General features: G+C 39.6%; 3 protein-coding genes and 1 long non-coding RNA gene across 4 annotated transcripts; 2 read left to right on the top strand and 2 right to left on the bottom strand.

Annotated features, from left to right (window-relative positions):
• LOC109821745 lies at positions 2,029 to 2,434 on the top strand. The gene is made up of 3 exons (XR_002241985.1): positions 2,029 to 2,090; positions 2,188 to 2,251; positions 2,382 to 2,434. It is a non-coding gene; the product is annotated as an uncharacterized LOC109821745 (long non-coding RNA).
• Positions 4,429 to 8,465, bottom strand: LOC109841914 (putative disease resistance protein RGA3). Its single transcript, XM_020410841.1, has 4 exons — positions 8,012 to 8,465; positions 6,051 to 7,035; positions 4,516 to 4,579; positions 4,429 to 4,467 (listed from the first exon to the last, which is right to left on the bottom strand). The coding sequence occupies exons 1-4, from the start codon at positions 8,463 to 8,465 to the stop codon at positions 4,429 to 4,431; spliced, it is 1,542 nt and encodes a 513-aa protein (XP_020266430.1).
• On the top strand, positions 9,169 to 12,036 carry LOC109821525. Its single transcript, XM_020387728.1, is given in 8 exon segments — positions 9,169 to 9,222; positions 9,917 to 10,171; positions 10,538 to 10,688; positions 11,403 to 11,452; positions 11,454 to 11,583; positions 11,586 to 11,654; positions 11,657 to 11,742; positions 11,744 to 12,036. Coding segments are annotated over 8 exon segments (990 nt in total). The 3' UTR covers positions 11,939 to 12,036.
• Positions 12,728 to 16,447, bottom strand: LOC109821597 (gamma-glutamylcyclotransferase 2-2-like). The gene is made up of 9 exons (XM_020387797.1): positions 16,236 to 16,447; positions 15,660 to 15,790; positions 15,485 to 15,561; positions 14,818 to 14,874; positions 14,680 to 14,736; positions 14,506 to 14,546; positions 14,299 to 14,370; positions 14,109 to 14,188; positions 12,728 to 13,243 (listed from the first exon to the last, which is right to left on the bottom strand). The coding sequence occupies exons 2-9, from the start codon at positions 15,766 to 15,768 to the stop codon at positions 13,080 to 13,082; spliced, it is 657 nt and encodes a 218-aa protein (XP_020243386.1). The 5' UTR covers positions 15,769 to 15,790; positions 16,236 to 16,447; the 3' UTR covers positions 12,728 to 13,079.

Genomic DNA, 17,202 nt, shown 5'->3' with positions numbered 1-17,202 from the left:
TTGTTACGTAGTATTTGTAGATGGATGTAATTGTAAATGTGCTGAGCTTTGAATGAGCGAAGAGGCAGAAAGTTTGAATCAGTTTATTTTCAACAGCTGTTTTGAGGCTCAGCTTAGCTTTTGGGGTGGGGAGGGGACAGCTTGGATCCTCTTTAACTATAAGCCGAACGGCGCTGATTGATTTGTTTAGATAAAAATAAGATTAGCTTGCAGATGTTAACCGGTACCTTGGTTAACATCCAAGAAATAAAATATCTTCATTGTCTTAACTGTTTCAAACCATTCATTTAATGAAATCTTTATTGTGCTACCTACTTAGTTTCAAGAGAGTTTCAAATTAATTTAGTGATTTTTTTTTAGAGTTCCCCCCCCTCAGGTTTTAAGTAGGATTCCATCTTCAAAGTTTTGACTCCCAAAAAATATCAAAATAGGAGTTTTTTTCAGTATGATGCTTCAAATCATTTATTTTTATTGAATATTTACGTCGCTTGTACTTATTAGTTTCAAGCTATTGGTGTTCTAGGATTTGGAAAATAGGGTTTGCGTTTTAAATTTCTAAGAAAATAGTTTTTTTATTAACACGATGTGAAAAGAAAAAAAATAACAACCATCATTAACAAATTTTAATATACATACAATGAACAAAAATTGGGAGCCTGAAGAATCTAATTTGTTGTGCCAGTCCTGATATTTGAACCTATAAAACGAGTTGTTTTTTTTGTAATTTATATACACCAGTAAAAAATAAATTACAATTATAACTGTAATTCCAACTAAAATATCAAAGATTAATTATGAGAATTCTCGGTTTTCATAAGTATACATTTCTAATAATCTAACAATGAAAACTCAAAACATTGAGCACCAATGATTTTAAAATGTCACTGCCGCCATCCAAGATCAACTCTCTTTTTTTTTTGGGGGGGTCGGCAAATGCAAACTTTTATTCAAGAAAAAGAATTGAGTACGACTACACCAGCCACGCATCAGTAATACAACAACATATATAGTACTCAAAATATCAAAATACAGCAACTGATTCATCTTACAACCTGAACAGTGAACACAGAACCCATTTGATTTGGGTCAAGGGTGATCGTAGATCGTCCGACGATGTCGGAGATGATGCCGGCAGCTGGTAGAAAGGCGTGAGTTTTTTTTTTTAATGTATGCAAAACAAACCATCAAAAAAGAAAGGGAAAATTGCTTGGAGAAACCAAATAAAGTTGGGCTATGCATCCCCACCCCAAGTCTAAAAACCATAACCAAAAAGCCCTAAAAATGAAAAAGAAGTGCAACCAAACCCCAAAACTCACTGCCCAAGAAAACATTCCCAAATTACCCTTCTTCTTCCCCATTTAAAACCCAATCCCTTTCTCCTCCTAATCTGGCCCAAGGTCTCCCCCCACCACCGCCTCTCCCCCTACCACCGCCGACGTGCCCAAGGTCCTCCTGATCTGGCCCAAGGTCCTCCTGATCTGGTCTTCTATGGTCCGATTCCTCCGCCCTCCGCGCCCGCGTCGACCGAGTTGAGGAAGCACCATTTGGGTTTGAGCCCCCTTTGTTTTGGCTTTGGGGAATCGTCTGAAGCAAGCAACCGCCCCCCTTCTTCTTCATCCCTTGACGGGATCCTCGACCCCTCATATAAAATCAAAAATTTACCCCAAAATTCTTAAATTTCACTGAAATGCATCGAGATATCTGAGGATGTTGAATGAATTCGTGGCTCGAGTTCTCGCGTTCATGCTTCTTCTGCCTGTTTTGTTGTCAAATTTGATGCTTTATTTTGGCTTTGGGGGTTAAATTAGGGTTTATTTGGATGCAGATTGATGCTTGGCTACGCGTATCAAACATTTGAATGCTTTAAAATGATGGAGGTGGGGCAAGCTAGCATAGAGCAACTCCATTTCTGGTTCCAATACTAGTGAGATCATTTTCTTAAATTTATTTTTTGAAATTGAAATTTTAGAAGGAAAATATAAGGTTATTGATGATTTGAGAAGGAATTGGGATTTCTTGATTTCTTTTGGCAGGGTGATTGTTGCAATCTTGACGGTCTTTGAAAGATTCTTCGATGTGTTCGTTTCATGGTAACCTCACAATCTATTTTTTTTATAAAAGTTTGGAATTGGATTCTTGAGTCTTGATTATTGACTATATCGTCTAATTTTTATCAATAATTTGAAGGTTGCCATTGTCTGATGAGACCAAGCTAGCATTCTTCATCTACTTGTGGCACCCAAAAACAAAGGTAATATAATTACTAAAATCTCATTATGAATTCCACTTTGTATTTTAGGGTGGAATTGGAAAGTCGGTGTTTCAATACATGTATTAAAGTCGATGATTGTATTGATTGACACGTGTTTTAATATTTTTAGGTGTTAGAAGTTAGTCGGCAAGCCTTGATGGGAGAGAAACTGATCGAATGAGGAGGAGGAGGAGGAGGTTTGAGAAGGCAATGATGTAGATGTCTGGGCTTAGATTGGAGAGGAGGAGGAGGTTGAGAAGCCTTGATGGGATCTCTTTTAATGTGGTTATTAGTATAGTTGGTTTTGTGCAAATTTGTCGTTTGAACGGTTAACAGAGTTCATCGGTTTGTAAAATTTGATAAGGAAACGGAAGTCAACTTGTTTAATTTTGCTATAAAATTCTATTTGGGTATTGTATGTGATATTTGGGTGTTGTATGTGATATTTGGGTATTATATGTGATATTTGTGTGTTGCTTGTGACATTTGCTGTTTATACGTGACATTTGGGTGTTGTATGTGATATTTGGCTGTAATTTGTGATATTTGGGTGTTGCTTGTGACATTTGCTATTTATACGTGACATTTGGGTGTTGTATATGATATTTGGCTGTAATTTGTTGATAGTGAATGTGATATTAGATCTAATAGAGTCATTTCACATCCTCCGCGAGAATATTTTTTGTACTTTGGATGTTGTATGTGATATTTGTTATTTATACGTGACATTTGGGTGTTATATGTGATATTTGGGTGTTGTATGTGATATTTAAGTGTTGCTTGTGATATTTGTTATTTATACGTGATATTTGAGTGTTGTATGTGATATTTGGCTGTAATTTATGACATTTGGGTGTTGTATATGATATTTTGGTGTTGTATGTGATATTTGTGTGTTACTTGTGATATTTGTTGTTTATACGTGATATTTGGGTGTTGTATGTGATATATGACTAAAATTTGTGATATTTCGGTGTTGCTTGTGATATTTGCTGTTTACACGTGATATTTGGGTATTGTATGTGATTTTTAGCTGTAATTTGTGATATTTGGGTGTTGTTTGTGACATTTGCTGTTTTTACGTGACATTTGGGTGTTGTATATGATATTTGGCTGTAATTTGTGATATTTGGGTGTTGCTTGTGATATTTGCTGTTTATACGTGACATTTGGGCGTTGTATGTGATTTATTTCTGTAATTTGTGACATTTGGGTGTTGTATATGATATTTGTGACATTTTGGTATTGTTTAAGGTGAAGGTGAAGGTGAAGAGGAGTGTCAAAGTATTTGAGTTTGAGTTGAAGGTGAAGAGGAGTGTCAGAGTATTTGAGTTTGAGTTGAAGGTGAAAAGGAGTGTCAGAGTATTTGAAGGACGAGTTATTTATTCCTAGGTCTTGGTGGGAAAAGAAGAATAAGGGGATGATGATGAAGGAGGATGTGGAATGACTCTATTAGATCTAAATATCACATACAATAAATTATAGTCATGTGTCACGTATAAACAAATTACAACCATGTGACAAATAAGCACATTCACTATCAACAAATTACAGCCAAATATCACATACAACACCCAAATTTAACGTATAAACAGCAAATGTCACAAGCAACACACAAATATCATATACAATACCTAAATATCACATACAACACCCAAATATCACATACAATACCCAAATATCACGTATAAACAACAAATGTCACAAACAACACTCAAATATCACATACAACATCCAAATATCACATACAACACCAAAATATCCCGTATGAACAACAAATGTCTCATAAAAACAACATATGTGACATGAAACCGTCATATGTCACATGAAACTATCTGTGTTGATGCTCTCCAGCATGAAAGGATCTTCTTCTCTCCTTTTCCATACATAAATGCCATTTCCTTATCAAATTTTACAAACCGATGAACTCTGTTAACCGTTCAAATGACAAATTTGCACAAAACCAACTATACTAATAACCACATTAAAAGAGATCCCATCAAGGCTTCTCAACCTCCTCCTCCTCTCCAATATAAACCCAGACATCTACATCATTGCCTTCTCAACCTCCTCCTCCTCCTCCTCATTCGATCAGTTTCTCTCCCATCAAGGCTTGCCGACTAACTTCTAATACCTAAAAATATTAAAACACGTGCCGATCAGTACAATCATCGACTTTAATACATGTATTGAAACACCGACTTTCCAATTCCACCCTAAAATACAAAGTGGAATTCATAATGAGATTTTAGTAATTATATTACCTTCGTTTTTGGGTGCCACAAGTAGATGAAGAATGCTAGCTTGGTCTCATCAGACAATGGCAACCTTCAAATTATTGATAAAAATTAGACGATATAGTTAATAATCAAGACTCAATAATCCAATTCCAAACTTTTATAAAAAAAAATAGATTGTGAGGTTACCATGAAATGAACACATCGAAGAATCTTTCAAAGACCGTCAAGATTGCAACAATCACCCTGCTAAAAGAATTAACGCGATAACTCGAGCCACGAATTCATTCAACATCCTCAGATATCTCGATGCATTTCAGTGAAATTTAAGAATTTTGGGGCAAATTTTTGATTTTATATGAGGGGTCGAGGATCCCGTCAAGGGATGAAGAAGGGGGGCGGTTGCTTGCTTCAGACGATTCCCCAAAGCCAAAACAAAGGGGGCTCAAACCCAAATGGTGTTTCCTCCACTCGGTCGACACGGGCGCGGAGGGCGGAGGAAGAGGACGAGGAGACGGTCGCGTATGAGTGGAGGCTACGACGTCGGCGGTGGTAGGGGAGGGGGAGGCGGTGGTGGGGGGAGACCTTGGGCCAGATTAGGAGGAGAAAGGGATTGGGTTTTAAATGGGGAAGAAGAAGGGTAATTTGGGAATGTTTTCTTGGGCAGTGGGTTTTGGGGTTTGGTTGCACTTTTTTTTTCATTTTTAGGGCTTTTTGGTTATGGTTTTGAGACTTGGGGTGGGGATGCATAGCCCAACTTTATTTGGTTTCTCCAAGCAATTTTCCCAAAAATAAAACTAACCTGTCAGAAGCTCTGATCTTTCTCCTTCTTTCCCTTCCCCGATCTCACTTCTTTTTTGTTTTTCTCTTTTTTTTTGTCAACTGAAGATTTGGGGATTTTGGGTTTTTTTTAAAAAAATTTCTATTGACTTTTGGATTTCGAAACTCCCATATTAATTATACTTACAAGTTATGAAACCTCCTCAAGTTATGAAACTTTTTCATTTTCTAAAAAAAAAGGGTACTCTACAGAGACTGTCCGATCCACCACAATCAACAAGGCTAAGCCATTTGAGTGACGAGAGAGAGAAACAATCAATTGGGGTAACCGTGCTGGGAGGCATCCTCAGCCTAGGGCAATTCTCGATCTGCAACCCCGTGAGAGACGTGAGATGACGTCGGAACAAGCCAGCCACGGACGTCAGCTCTCCGCACCTTCTAATTATCAATGTGGAGAACGAAAATCACGCGCATCAGATTTTTCAGTAACTCTGGTTCCATCCAACGCGGAGACCTGGCACCTTGGTATCCCTCGATCGTTAGTCCCCTGAGGCTATCAGGTGGCTGCAGGCGATCAAGCATCAGTTCGTACTCATCGGCCACACCACCATCATCAGACTAAACCAGCTCTAACTTGAGGAGGTTCTTTTTGCGATGCAACTCGATCGTACCGACTTCCTCGTGATGTTTGTGATTCTCAAGGCCACGGATCTTCAGTTCCCGCAGATCTCTCATCTCCTTCAATTCGCTCAATCTATAAACATCAGCGGCGAACGACAAACGTTGGAGTGAAGTTAATTAATGTCCCAATCCCCTCGATTTTTTCATAGTAAACTTCACATGGCATCAGGTGTCTCAAACTAACAAGATTATTCAAGCCAAGAACAGTCCCGGCAGCAAAAAGATAATAGTCAAGGACTCGCAGCTGGTAGAGCCTACAGAATGAACCTGGTAACCGAGAAATATGATGAAGAATCGACAAATATCTAATATGCCTCAGGTCACCAATCGCATCCGGCAATACGTTCATGCCGTCAACAGCTAGGCGTAGCACCCGAATGCTTTCCAATACTTTAAACGCTTCTTCAAAAGCCTTAGCATGCTCATTGACATATCCTCTGAAGACTAACACAAGTGCGCGGAGATTCTTCCGTTTGCCCACATCTTTAAGAAGCTCAGGTTTGTCTGTTTCAAAATACAGATGACGTACTGTATTCGGGATCTGATCAATCGACATGTCTCCAACAAATGTAAAGCATTCGTCATGAGATACTTTACATGCTAGATCATGCAAAAGATCATGCATGTTGTAGCCAGCTCCGTAGTAATGTTGTTCGGAAAATGATAGGTTCACGAATTTGTCGAAGTAGCCCAGTTTCACTAGATCGTCGAAGTAGCCCCTTCCGGTGTCCTCCAATGTCTCGTTTGGATATTGGGAAGATTTTTGAATGAGGCCAAGAGCCATCCACATGAAGACTAGATCATCTTTCCTGAAAAAATAATCTTGAGGAAAGATGCTGCAATAAGCAAAACATGGTCTTAAATGCATTGATAAATGGTGATAGCTTAACATCAAAACCGCCATCACACCATCCCTCTCCTGTGCTTGATCGGATATATTGTTCGCTTGCAAAATCCTGGTCCAATGATCATCATCCAACTTAGAATTCAATAACGCCCCAATCGTCTTTGCAGCCAATGGTAAGCCCCCAAGCCTTTTTGCTATTTTCTCGCCAATGGATTCCAACTTCCTATAATCACAAGAGTCTACACCAGCAAACGCATATTGGTTGAAAAGTGATAGGAAGTTGTCATCATCTAAAGGTTTCAATATCATTGGCTTATTTATTGATCCCCCCAAAGCCGATGCAGCTAGGGCTGGGCGTATTCGGTTCGGTTCGGTTTTAAGCCCAATCCGCATCCAATCCGAATTTTTCGGATTCTCAAAACTCTCATCCAGATCCAGATTTTTTTCCCTTCATCCGAATATTCGGCCCAACCGAAATTCGGTTCGGTTCGGTTCGGTTTTGGTTTTGAACCGAATTAACTCCATTTCACAAAAATCTGGGTAAGTTTTAGTTATATCCAAAACTGAAAAGAAGCAATCAAAACTGAAAAGAAACAATCAAAACTGTACTAAGCCACTTAATCAAATTGTATGATCTGAATATAACTAGCTTAATACACTAGGAGGACCATGTAATTATGTAGCCTTTTTTAGAGAAAGAACAATGTTTGGCAGGCACACACACCTTTTGATGATTTTCGTTAATTTTTAGCTGTCTTTTTCTCATCAAGAATTATCTTATATCCTTGACAGCCTATACTATAGGTTAATTTGATATCCAGCACCAGCAAGCTGTATTCATGTTATCACTGAAATTTGACCAAAACACTAAATTTATCCTTCAACCTCAACATCTTGTATTGATTTACGAAAATCTCACTTAACTATATCAGCGTACTCAAATATATGTTAGTATAAACTCCACCCCACAATTCTTAAATGCTAAACATTCAGCCATAAATTTTCTTCACACCCAAGGCTCGCAGCTACTTTTTGTTTAAGAATTCGGTTCGGTTTTTTTGGGCGGTTCACGGGTTCAAACCGGATCCAAACCGGTTTAATTCGGTTCGGGCGGTTTAGAGACTTCTTCTCATCCATTTAATTCGGTTCGGTTAACCGATCCGTTTTTTCGGGCGGTTTTTTCGGTTGAACCGGTTTGTTTCGGTTTTTGCCCACCCCTAGATGCAGCCATTTTTGCAACTGTCACAATTCTAGTAGTTAACAAGATTTTGCTTCCTTTATGGCCGCTCCTCAAAGGAGCAAACAATTTATCCCACTCAGATCGATTGTCATCATTCCATGCGTCATCCAAGACAAGGAGAAATTTCCCAGACGATACCAGTTTCTTAAGAGCTTCTTGCAGAGCGCCAAGCCCTCTGACTTCAGGTCTACTTTGCGTAGCGTATTCTATCAAATCTACCATTCGTTGAGCCCTCCCTCGATCTCTTGCCGCCCGCTTTCTGCCATCTCCACAACAGCTTTGATGCAAGGAAGGGGCTTCCTTGAGCCTTTCAAGCTCATCTTTCATCCGAGTATCCCGAGCAGAATACTGTCCTGCTGCGTACTCGAGCCCAATATCCACCAACTTCTCGATGATTTTGGTCACAATCACATCCCCGACCACCACCATGTTTATATGAGCAGCGAACACTCTTCGCTTTTGCTTTCAAACGGTAGAGTTTCCAAGATTTATGGCAACAGGAAGCAGACGGGTAATTAAAAATCAAATTAAAAAGTCAATAATTTAATTGCTTTATAATAGTGTCACCTTCATACGACAAAAACTCATTTAGGAGAAGAAGATCAAGCAATTAAATTATTGACTTTAATTGCTTTATAATAGTACGTGCTATATAAATTACTTGAGAAATTAGTTTATTAAACTAATTAATGATATCACACCTATGTATTATTCCACTACCTACTAGGATAAGATAAAGATTAACGAAGGGATTTCTTGGACGCGAAACCTTTCGAGAGCATTATTTACGACAGGTAATGGGTCCAATTGGGCCGTGCATGGGCCAAATCCAACCGAGATCCAGATAATCAAATAGGCCCATCCACCAAAACCATACATGCATTAATAAGTTACACGTGTCAGCAACAACGAGCCGTCCCTGCCACGTTTCAGCTGCGTACGTAGCCACGTGTCCATCTTCTAGTAGCAACTCACCGCTTGTAGCGTTCTCCAACATGAAAATTTATAATATATATATATATAAATGCAAAATCAAAACTAGCTAGGAGGAGTTCCATTTAAATTCAGGGTCCCTTATTACCAAAAACAGTTCTAGAGAAATAGGAAAAGGTTAAAAAAATTAAAAAAAAAAATGGGGCAAGGTGAAGAGGTGAAGACAAGAACTGACCCGAGAGTAGAGATCAAGGTAGTGTCTCTCTTTATATATAACCCTCTGTTGTTCTTTTAAGTGAGCATTTGAAGGGCAAGTTTTTTTTGGGATTTTTCCGAGAAAATATACATTAATTGTCACATTAATTTTCAGGTGAGCTATGTATAACGAGTACAATTGACCCCAACTGTTATATATAGATGTTCTTGTAGTTATCTTGTGTTTATAGTTTAGGTCAGGGTCTCAATTGTTGTTAAATTTCACTAGTTCATAAACATCGTACGTAATTATGAAATTTCTATCTTAATATGCTGAAGTTATTAAAGTGCTTTTTTTTGTGTGTTTCCCTAGCCTTTTTTTTTTGGCTTCTAATTAATGGATTTGGATCATCTCCGCTAAAAAAAAAGTAGTGGAGAGACCACTACTTTTAATCTTAATCGTTGATTACTTAATAGACGATTATGATACAATCTAAATCTACCCTCACCATTCTTCGTGTATTGCGCTCATTCCTAATTTGTACTCAAAAGAAAAAATCACAACCACCAACTAGATAATCAATGGTTATGATTATGTAGTGGTCCTTGTACTACCTTTTAGATAATGGAGGAGGATCAGAATCCCTAATTAATATGCTAATTAGAGCTTGTGAGTGTACATGCACCTTCATTAAGCAGTGAAAACAGAGCTAGCTAATCATGATTAATAACCCCTAATTAAAACACTGTAGGAAAGGGGTGAGATATTCTTCTTCTACAGACCAAAGGTGAACAAGGAAGAAGCCCACAGTGCCGATGATGTGCAAAGGCTGTATGTTGTTCTCCGACCGGAATCCGGCGAGCGGTCTGTGGAGGAAAAGCAGGCACCGGATTCCGGCAAGGAAGGCGAGAAAATGTCCGAAGAGGCCAAGGATATTGAAGAGGAGGAAGATGCCGATGATGAGGAGAAGGATCGACGTGGGAGCGAAGGTGGCCACGGCAGCGAGGTATACTCTATATATATCATCATTTTTTTCGACGTAATATTAATCAAATATATGATAATTAATATGGAGTGCATATATATATATATATATAACGTTTTAACTTAATTATGATGTTAGATTTACATCCATGTTAGTTTTGTGTAAAGGAAATTGAAAGAGAGGGGGGTAACTTTTAAGACCTCATGCAAACTCAGTTTACCTATAGTACTCCATATTATATATATACACTTCATGCTAGCTACCTGGTTAATTTGAGGATATAAAATTGCCATATGCGAGAATACATTTTTATTCTTTACGTACTGATGACATTTTTGAGATCGAGTTGCATCTTGAGCCTGGTTTTCTGAATTGTGATTATTGAAGGAAGTGAATATTGAGGAGCAGCCTCTGTTCCGATTCATCGTCATGGGCCGGAAAAGTCTGCCGGATCCGAGCCAGAGGAGCCGACCCTACTGGGGTTTTGTTGAGATGGTCACTACTAGAGCAGATGATATAAAGACTGCTCTAAAAGGAGGTATATGTCATATAGATAAGTTCTTCATGATCACTGCCTCCGAGATTATTAATGAAAATTTTTACTCAAACGATGTCATAATTATAGTAACACAAACTATATTGAATGCACAGATGGTTCTTTTGTACAATTTGTTCAGACTACCCGAGCGACGATTGTTACATTAGTTGGTCGCAGTATGATTTGCATTCTTTTCGCTACAAAAACATCGTGGAGAGACCACTACTTTTAATTTCAATCGTTGATTATCTAGTGGGTGATTGTGATGCATTCTAAATCTAATACCCACCACACCCCTGTGTATTACACTCATAAGAAAAAATCATAACCACCCACTACTAGATAATAATCTCTGAACTTGTAGTCCCTCTGCTATTTTACTTTTTTTTTGGGTAGCTGAGAGGATCGACTGTATTTGTCCTTGTTATGCGTCTACTTCAGTGTTTAGTGTGTATACTTTTTTTCAATACATTTTGAATTATATATGCATTAAATTAAGCTTTTACTTGGAACAGAAAATTGATAGTCGACTGTCGATAAACACAATTGAACTTTTGACTGCAAATTAATACTAGCGAACCTATTTTTCTTCCCTGAGAAACTCAACCCCCTAAATTGGAGGACTACAGAACATACAAGGAAGTTTAATTTCTTATATATATGATTCATATATAGTCTCACTCTTAATTCTTAAAAGCAATTTTTTTTAAACAGAGGAATACGACACCGCAACCCGTGGCCACCGCCGCAAACCCCCAGCACGGAGCACTCGCCGAAGGCATCTACCGTATCCTAAGACACCAGTCCGCCAACAAGACAGCCCACACTCACCTCATCTACAAGTTAGAGCTCCCTCCTCCAACCAACAGAAGACACGAGCCTCAGGAGTCCCTCAACACGAACCCGAAGCCTCCTTCGTCATCCAAATCAAGAACCCCGAGCAGGGCGCGCCTCCGCCGCACCAGTTCGCGGCCTGAGGGCGAAGCGCAGGGCGTTGTTCCCCGCCGGAGGCCTGCAGAGCCAGATGGGCGGGCGGCGGTTCTCGGCGGCGGACCCCGCCCGATTTCCTGAACTACGAGGGGTGCGAGTTTTTGCCTGATAGCGGCGTCGCGACGACCTGGGAGGAGCTGGGGATGGAGCTGAAGGGGGAGGTGGCAGGAGGCGAGGCCGAGAAGTCGTGCTCGGACTTGATACAGATGTTTGGGGAGGTCGGGTCCGCTAAGCCTTTGCTTAGTGGGACTTGGGTGTAAGTTTTTTTGTAGTTTGCGTAGCTCAATGCGGATGTAGAGCTCAGGAGTTGGTTCAGGGTATTGCACTGGGCTGTACTAGTCATTAATTTTGTGTATGTTTCTCTCAGTGTGCAAGTTTTTTTTTTTGTTGTTGTTGTTGTATATATAGGTTAATTTGAAGCTTCTTGCTTTCACGTGTACAACTGTTGGTACTGTTGTAAGTTTAGTTTTTTGCCCTTTAATTTGTCTCGAGTTTCTGTTATTTTGCGAAGCTATATGGTCAAAATATGCGTATTGTGCATGTTTGAAGCTTTTGTTGCTTTCTTGTGACTAATCAAGATCAGATCAGATCTTTTTAAATTAATTAATTATATGTCGACTCCTGTAAACTTTGCATGGTTATCCTTAATTTTGTGGGTTTATTATCTTTCTGTAGCGTGCGTGACTCCCTCTAATGATGCGCACGTACGGTTACGTGTTTGCCACCCAATTCATATCAAACGCATGACGAATTGTTCCACCCCTACGCCGTGAAAGGATGCGAAGAGAAATCGATTGCCCTGCACGCTAGCCGAGCCTGATGATTAATTATCCGTTGAGAAGAACATGTGTGTTGCGGTTATCCCATTTGCCGTGTCCTGATTCATTGCAGGATGGCAATTCAAGGAGATTCTATTGAATTATAACAGATAATGCCCAGGTTCTCTACCTGCATCAATCTGTTCGATCTTCCTCTTTAGCCACATGAAGTTCCTGATTATCTGTTCTTTAAAAAAAAAATCTTTGGAAGTACACCCAATTCATTTGCGATGAAACACAAGCTATAAACTCTCAAGTCAGTAAATTTTCCTATTCTGACAATATCACCTCAAATTAAACCCGCCAACGACTATTTTCTCTACTCATACAGCTTCCCAGCGTATTTGATAACAGTGACAACATCAATCTCAGTGAAATATGGAATGACACAGACGAAACCGAAACCGACAGAATACGTCAACAGAAATGGTCAACAGAAATGATCAGATACCCAAACAGGTTAGTGGCCTCATAGCTAAGAAATTTGATATCTTTTCCAATGTATCCCTCATCCATCTTCATCCTCAATAGTTAACGCTTTGCGCTAGATTTTTTCTGTGTCCGTGACAGATGTTGATAGTGATCATCTCGAGTCCACAACGGTTGTTTCTGGGAGATGGGTAAGGTGCACCATGGGGAGATGCGATTTGAGAGCAATGTTTGCTCCATTCATTTTCTTCTCCTTCAGCCTCCTAAGCTCCTTTCTCACCTCATTGGCCAGCTCAATTACATGATCATCTTCATGACCTGCAGGAAGTTGAATAGTTATAAAGCGGGTAAGAAGGGCAGGACGAAAATATGATACTCCATGAATTTAACAAATACCTTTACTTCCATAACCGTTTACGTGGTGCATTTGGCTTCATGTCATCTCTACTTGTGGATATTTATATGAAGTGAAGAAATCATTCATATTATTGATTTTATTATTAGTGATAGCACGAGCAGCTCTACAAAACACATAGATTTATTTCTCACCCAATGTGTGCAACTCCCTATGTTTCTACTGATTCCTTTTAATCCATTTCTTACCCGAGATAATGTCTTGATTGTGTATAGGTGGATATTATCCATCAATTTTTTTTTCTCTTGTCTGTGCATGTGGAAATGTGGACATGGTGTTGGCCCTTGATGAGGATGCGCATATGCACGAGTGCATATGCACTGAGTGATTTCCTTTCCCCAGTTAGGGTACTCCACAGTCCAGTCTTTTGTTGAGTGGGCAATCATAGTCCCACATCGACTAAATAAGAAGGGGATTTGGAGTTCATAATGAAAGGGCAAGTCTCTATTGGTATGAGGCCTTTTGGGTGAAACCCAAGAACAAAACCGTGAGGGCTTGGCCCGAAGCGGACAATATCATACCAAAATAGAGAGTAAATAGTGCCCAACGATCCTACATCTTTAACTTATAAAAGTCAGAACCAAATCTTTTTCGGAGAGACTTGGAACAGGAAATACACTTTTAAATAGTTTGCTTTAGCATTTTATTGCCATTACAACCATATTTTTGTCGCATTTTATTGATCAGAAAAGCAATTTATGGAAGGCCTTGCTCCAAATTATGCTACCTCATCAAACACTCAAAATTAGAACTATGAGAAGTTCATACCTATATCAAACATTGCTTTTTCCAACAGAAATAGGTAGTCCCTGTTATTCCCACAAGGTCCATGAGCAGTAGCAATTTGCCTGGAAGGCAGAATGGTGGAAGCATATTCAGTGCGGGAAAACAAGACCAGAAATTGATCATGCAATGTGGAATTTAAAATTTTATGGGGGAGGTTTGCTTGCTGCTTCACCTGGCCATCTCCTCTAATGGGGCTGGGCCTAGATAGTATTTGTTATTTTCCTTGTCAGGAGTAGAAGTGAACCTGTAGAAATAAGAAAATTAGGCTTTTCTTCCACTAAACAATAGTAAAAACAGGTAGTCCTAGGTTTTGCTCTTTGCCAGTGCAGGAAAGGAAAAATGAAAATGTATAGATGCTCAGGCAGGATAGACTTCTTACACTAGAACTCCTGTCACAGCTGGCGAGAGATCATCTCCCTCCTGAAGAAGGGAAAAAAATATAACACATGAGGATAAATATATAGCAACAAGGAGCTATTAATTATAAGAATATAATAACAAGAAATTATTGGTGGATGGAAGAAAGTAAGGACCAACAAATTAGGTAGCATACCTTGTAGAAGTCTACAGATCCCTTTCTGTCATATTCACATTCCCGTCTCTCCAAATACTAAGAAGATGAAATATCCATTAAGTCTTGATCACTAATTTAGCATGTCAGCAACAAAAATGATGCATATATTTGCAGTACCTGCATTGCTGCTCTTTCTTTTTCGATGCCTCCTTTGACACAGAATGCAACACCCCACTGATTGATAACCAATTACAAGTTAAAAAACGCAGTGCAAATACAAATTAATAAATGAGTGCAAATATTTCATCCGGTGAAGGAAAAGAAGCATTTGCAAATAAAGTAGTTAACCCAAATATACTTCAAACTTCTAATCTTATAGAAGAAGATTGTTGAGTTACTAGCAATTTAAAGAAAATCAATGGTAGCATTTCTCTTAATTCATTTGCATCGAAGATGTTCCACCGACAAGGAATAGATGAGTAAATGATAAATTGGATAAAAGCATGTGCGAAGAAGAGGTCAACATATTTCATATGTTCCAGCGGTAAGAAGATAATTCACGGAAACATCAAAGCATACCAGTAGTACAAGGTAAACAAGAGTAACATTAGGAATAAGAGTTTCTAGGATGATAACTGTGTTTGTTTCAAAAGAAATACTAGCCAACTCTCTACACGAGTCATTTTCCTCGATATTTGAAAAAGGAACAGGAGTCACTGACAACTGAAAATGGGAAAAATACTCATAAGGTTCCAAAAGTAGCAAGAATCAAACAATTAGTCTACACCAAAGTCAGTTATCTAATAGCATTATATGGATTTGCTAATGTGCATGGTTCACTTACACAAATTGTTCCCTCTTTGGCTTCCAAGGTGCAGGTTCTAGCTGGATGCTCGGATGTACCTCTGTGATCTATGCAGGCTGAAAAAAGAGCACACAAACAAACCCAACAACATTACATTCTTACTCTGAGATAATAACTTTAAAAGAAACCTCTTGTTTGAGAAGCAGTAGCTTACCAACATCGAACACACGTCTATAGTCCTTGATGAAACCAATGATCTTTTCATCGAAATCAAAGCCGGGATTCCAGATTAACGATCCATAACCAAAAACCCACAGCACCATTGTTGCCTTTTCCTTTCTTTTCCTGCAATGTTTCAGATGTGCATATAAGCAATCCTCATTTTCACTTAAATTGAGCAAACGAGTTTACCAACTCGCAAATAAAGAACTAAGAAAGTATTAACAATCCCAGTACGCTATGCAAGCACGCCCGGTAGAACAAAAAGGACCTAACAAGATACCAACTTTCCTTCAACATAAGTCTTCGTATAGCCCAAAAAGACCTCATTTGTAAATTTACAAAAAACACAGTTCTTTGGAGAAAGGGTTAAAGTTCATCCAAAAGTTAACCAAAAAAAAAAAAACTCCCAGACCAAGATACAAGAAAAAAAGATTAAAATTTCTCGATTTGTAATAATAGAAAGTAATCACCAAGCTTAATTAATCACAACAGAAAGCAGATCGAATGCATTCTACAAATAGGGCCAAAGGAGAAGGGGGAAAAATTGAAATTTGTGGCGATGTCTCACCGAAGAATCGACCTGAACGAGGGTTTCGGATCCGAACCCGAGAAATTTGGGGATGAGGAGAGAGAGGCTCTTGATCGAAGAGAGAAACGAAAGATTTATTAGGGTTTCCGAACGTCGAAACCCTAGATCTTGAGCGCGTCCCTCTCTTCTATCTCTCTCTCCCCCTTCTTTCTCTTTCTCTCTCTAGAAATTTTTTGCTCGGGGGATTTGAGGGTGGAGGAGAGGGGGAGCGTTTGGGGTTCATTTATAACGCGACGAGCGCGGGTTAGGATGCCACGTATGCATGATCACATGCTTCACGCATGGTTAATTATTTCTAGCCCCTCGTATTTTATTTTAATTACATCTATTGTTATAGACGGTTCAAAACTGTTAAGCGTTTGGCAACCGTGGTGTTTTTACCGTTTCTTTTTTTTCAACAAAAATAAAGAAACACGTTTGGCAACCGGGGCGTTTTTTGACTTGTCCCTTTATAAAATCTAAAAATTAAACAATTTTCTCAAAACACCTTAAAAATGTGTTTTGAGATTCCTTTTTTTCATCTAAGCCATTGCGCCGCTCGCCCGTTCGCCGGTGCCGGCCCGCGCCACCCCGCGGACACCGTCCGCCGTCGTCGGCACCTACCGCGGCCATCCGCACCGCGCGCCTCCTCGACCCGCGCCGCGACCGCCGTCGCCGCGCGTCCCTGCTGGCCAACCCTCACCTTCGCGCTCCGCCCGTCGCGTTAGGACTGAGCCCTACACCGAGCCAGCCGCCACTAGCTGGCTACCCGTTGGTAGCGACAATCGTCGTTCGTCCGCCGCCCGTCGTCCGGCCGCCGCCACACCGCCGCCCGCCGCCGCCGCCGCCCGCCCTTCTACCGCTAGATAAAAGGTCAAACTAGTTTGACAAAAATGATGTTTTCAAAACACATTTGAAAAAGAAACACCATGGCATGGTGTTTTTTACAAAAAAAAAAACACATTGA

The sequence above is a fragment of the Asparagus officinalis genome, chromosome 1 (genome assembly GCF_001876935.1).
Source record: "Asparagus officinalis chromosome 1, Aspof.V1, whole genome shotgun sequence".
NCBI lineage: Eukaryota > Viridiplantae > Streptophyta > Magnoliopsida > Asparagales > Asparagaceae > Asparagus > Asparagus officinalis.
The sequence above is the reverse complement of the archived record's forward strand: the minus strand, read 5'-3'. Positions and strand labels throughout refer to the sequence as shown.

Coding starts and splice junctions, on each gene's coding strand:
- LOC109841914 (XM_020410841.1), bottom strand. CDS start 8,465: ATGGTGGTGGTCGGGGATGTGATTGTGACCAAAATCATCGAGAAGTTG. Junction 7,036..8,011: donor AAAAATGGCTGCATCTAGGG/GTGGGCAAAAAC, acceptor TTGCTGGTGTAG/ACTCTTGTGATTATAGGAAG. Junction 4,468..4,515: donor TGTGGCACCCAAAAACGAAG/GTAATATAATTA, acceptor TTTGTATTTTAG/GGTGGAATTGGAAAGTCGGT.
- LOC109821597 (XM_020387797.1), bottom strand. CDS start 15,768: ATGGTGCTGTGGGTTTTTGGTTATGGATCGTTAATCTGGAATCCCGGC. Junction 15,562..15,659: donor TAGACGTGTGTTCGATGTTG/GTAAGCTACTGC, acceptor CTCTTTTTTCAG/CCTGCATAGATCACAGAGGT. Junction 14,875..15,484: donor CCAAAGAGGGAACAATTTGT/GTAAGTGAACCA, acceptor GTTATCAATCAG/TGGGGTGTTGCATTCTGTGT.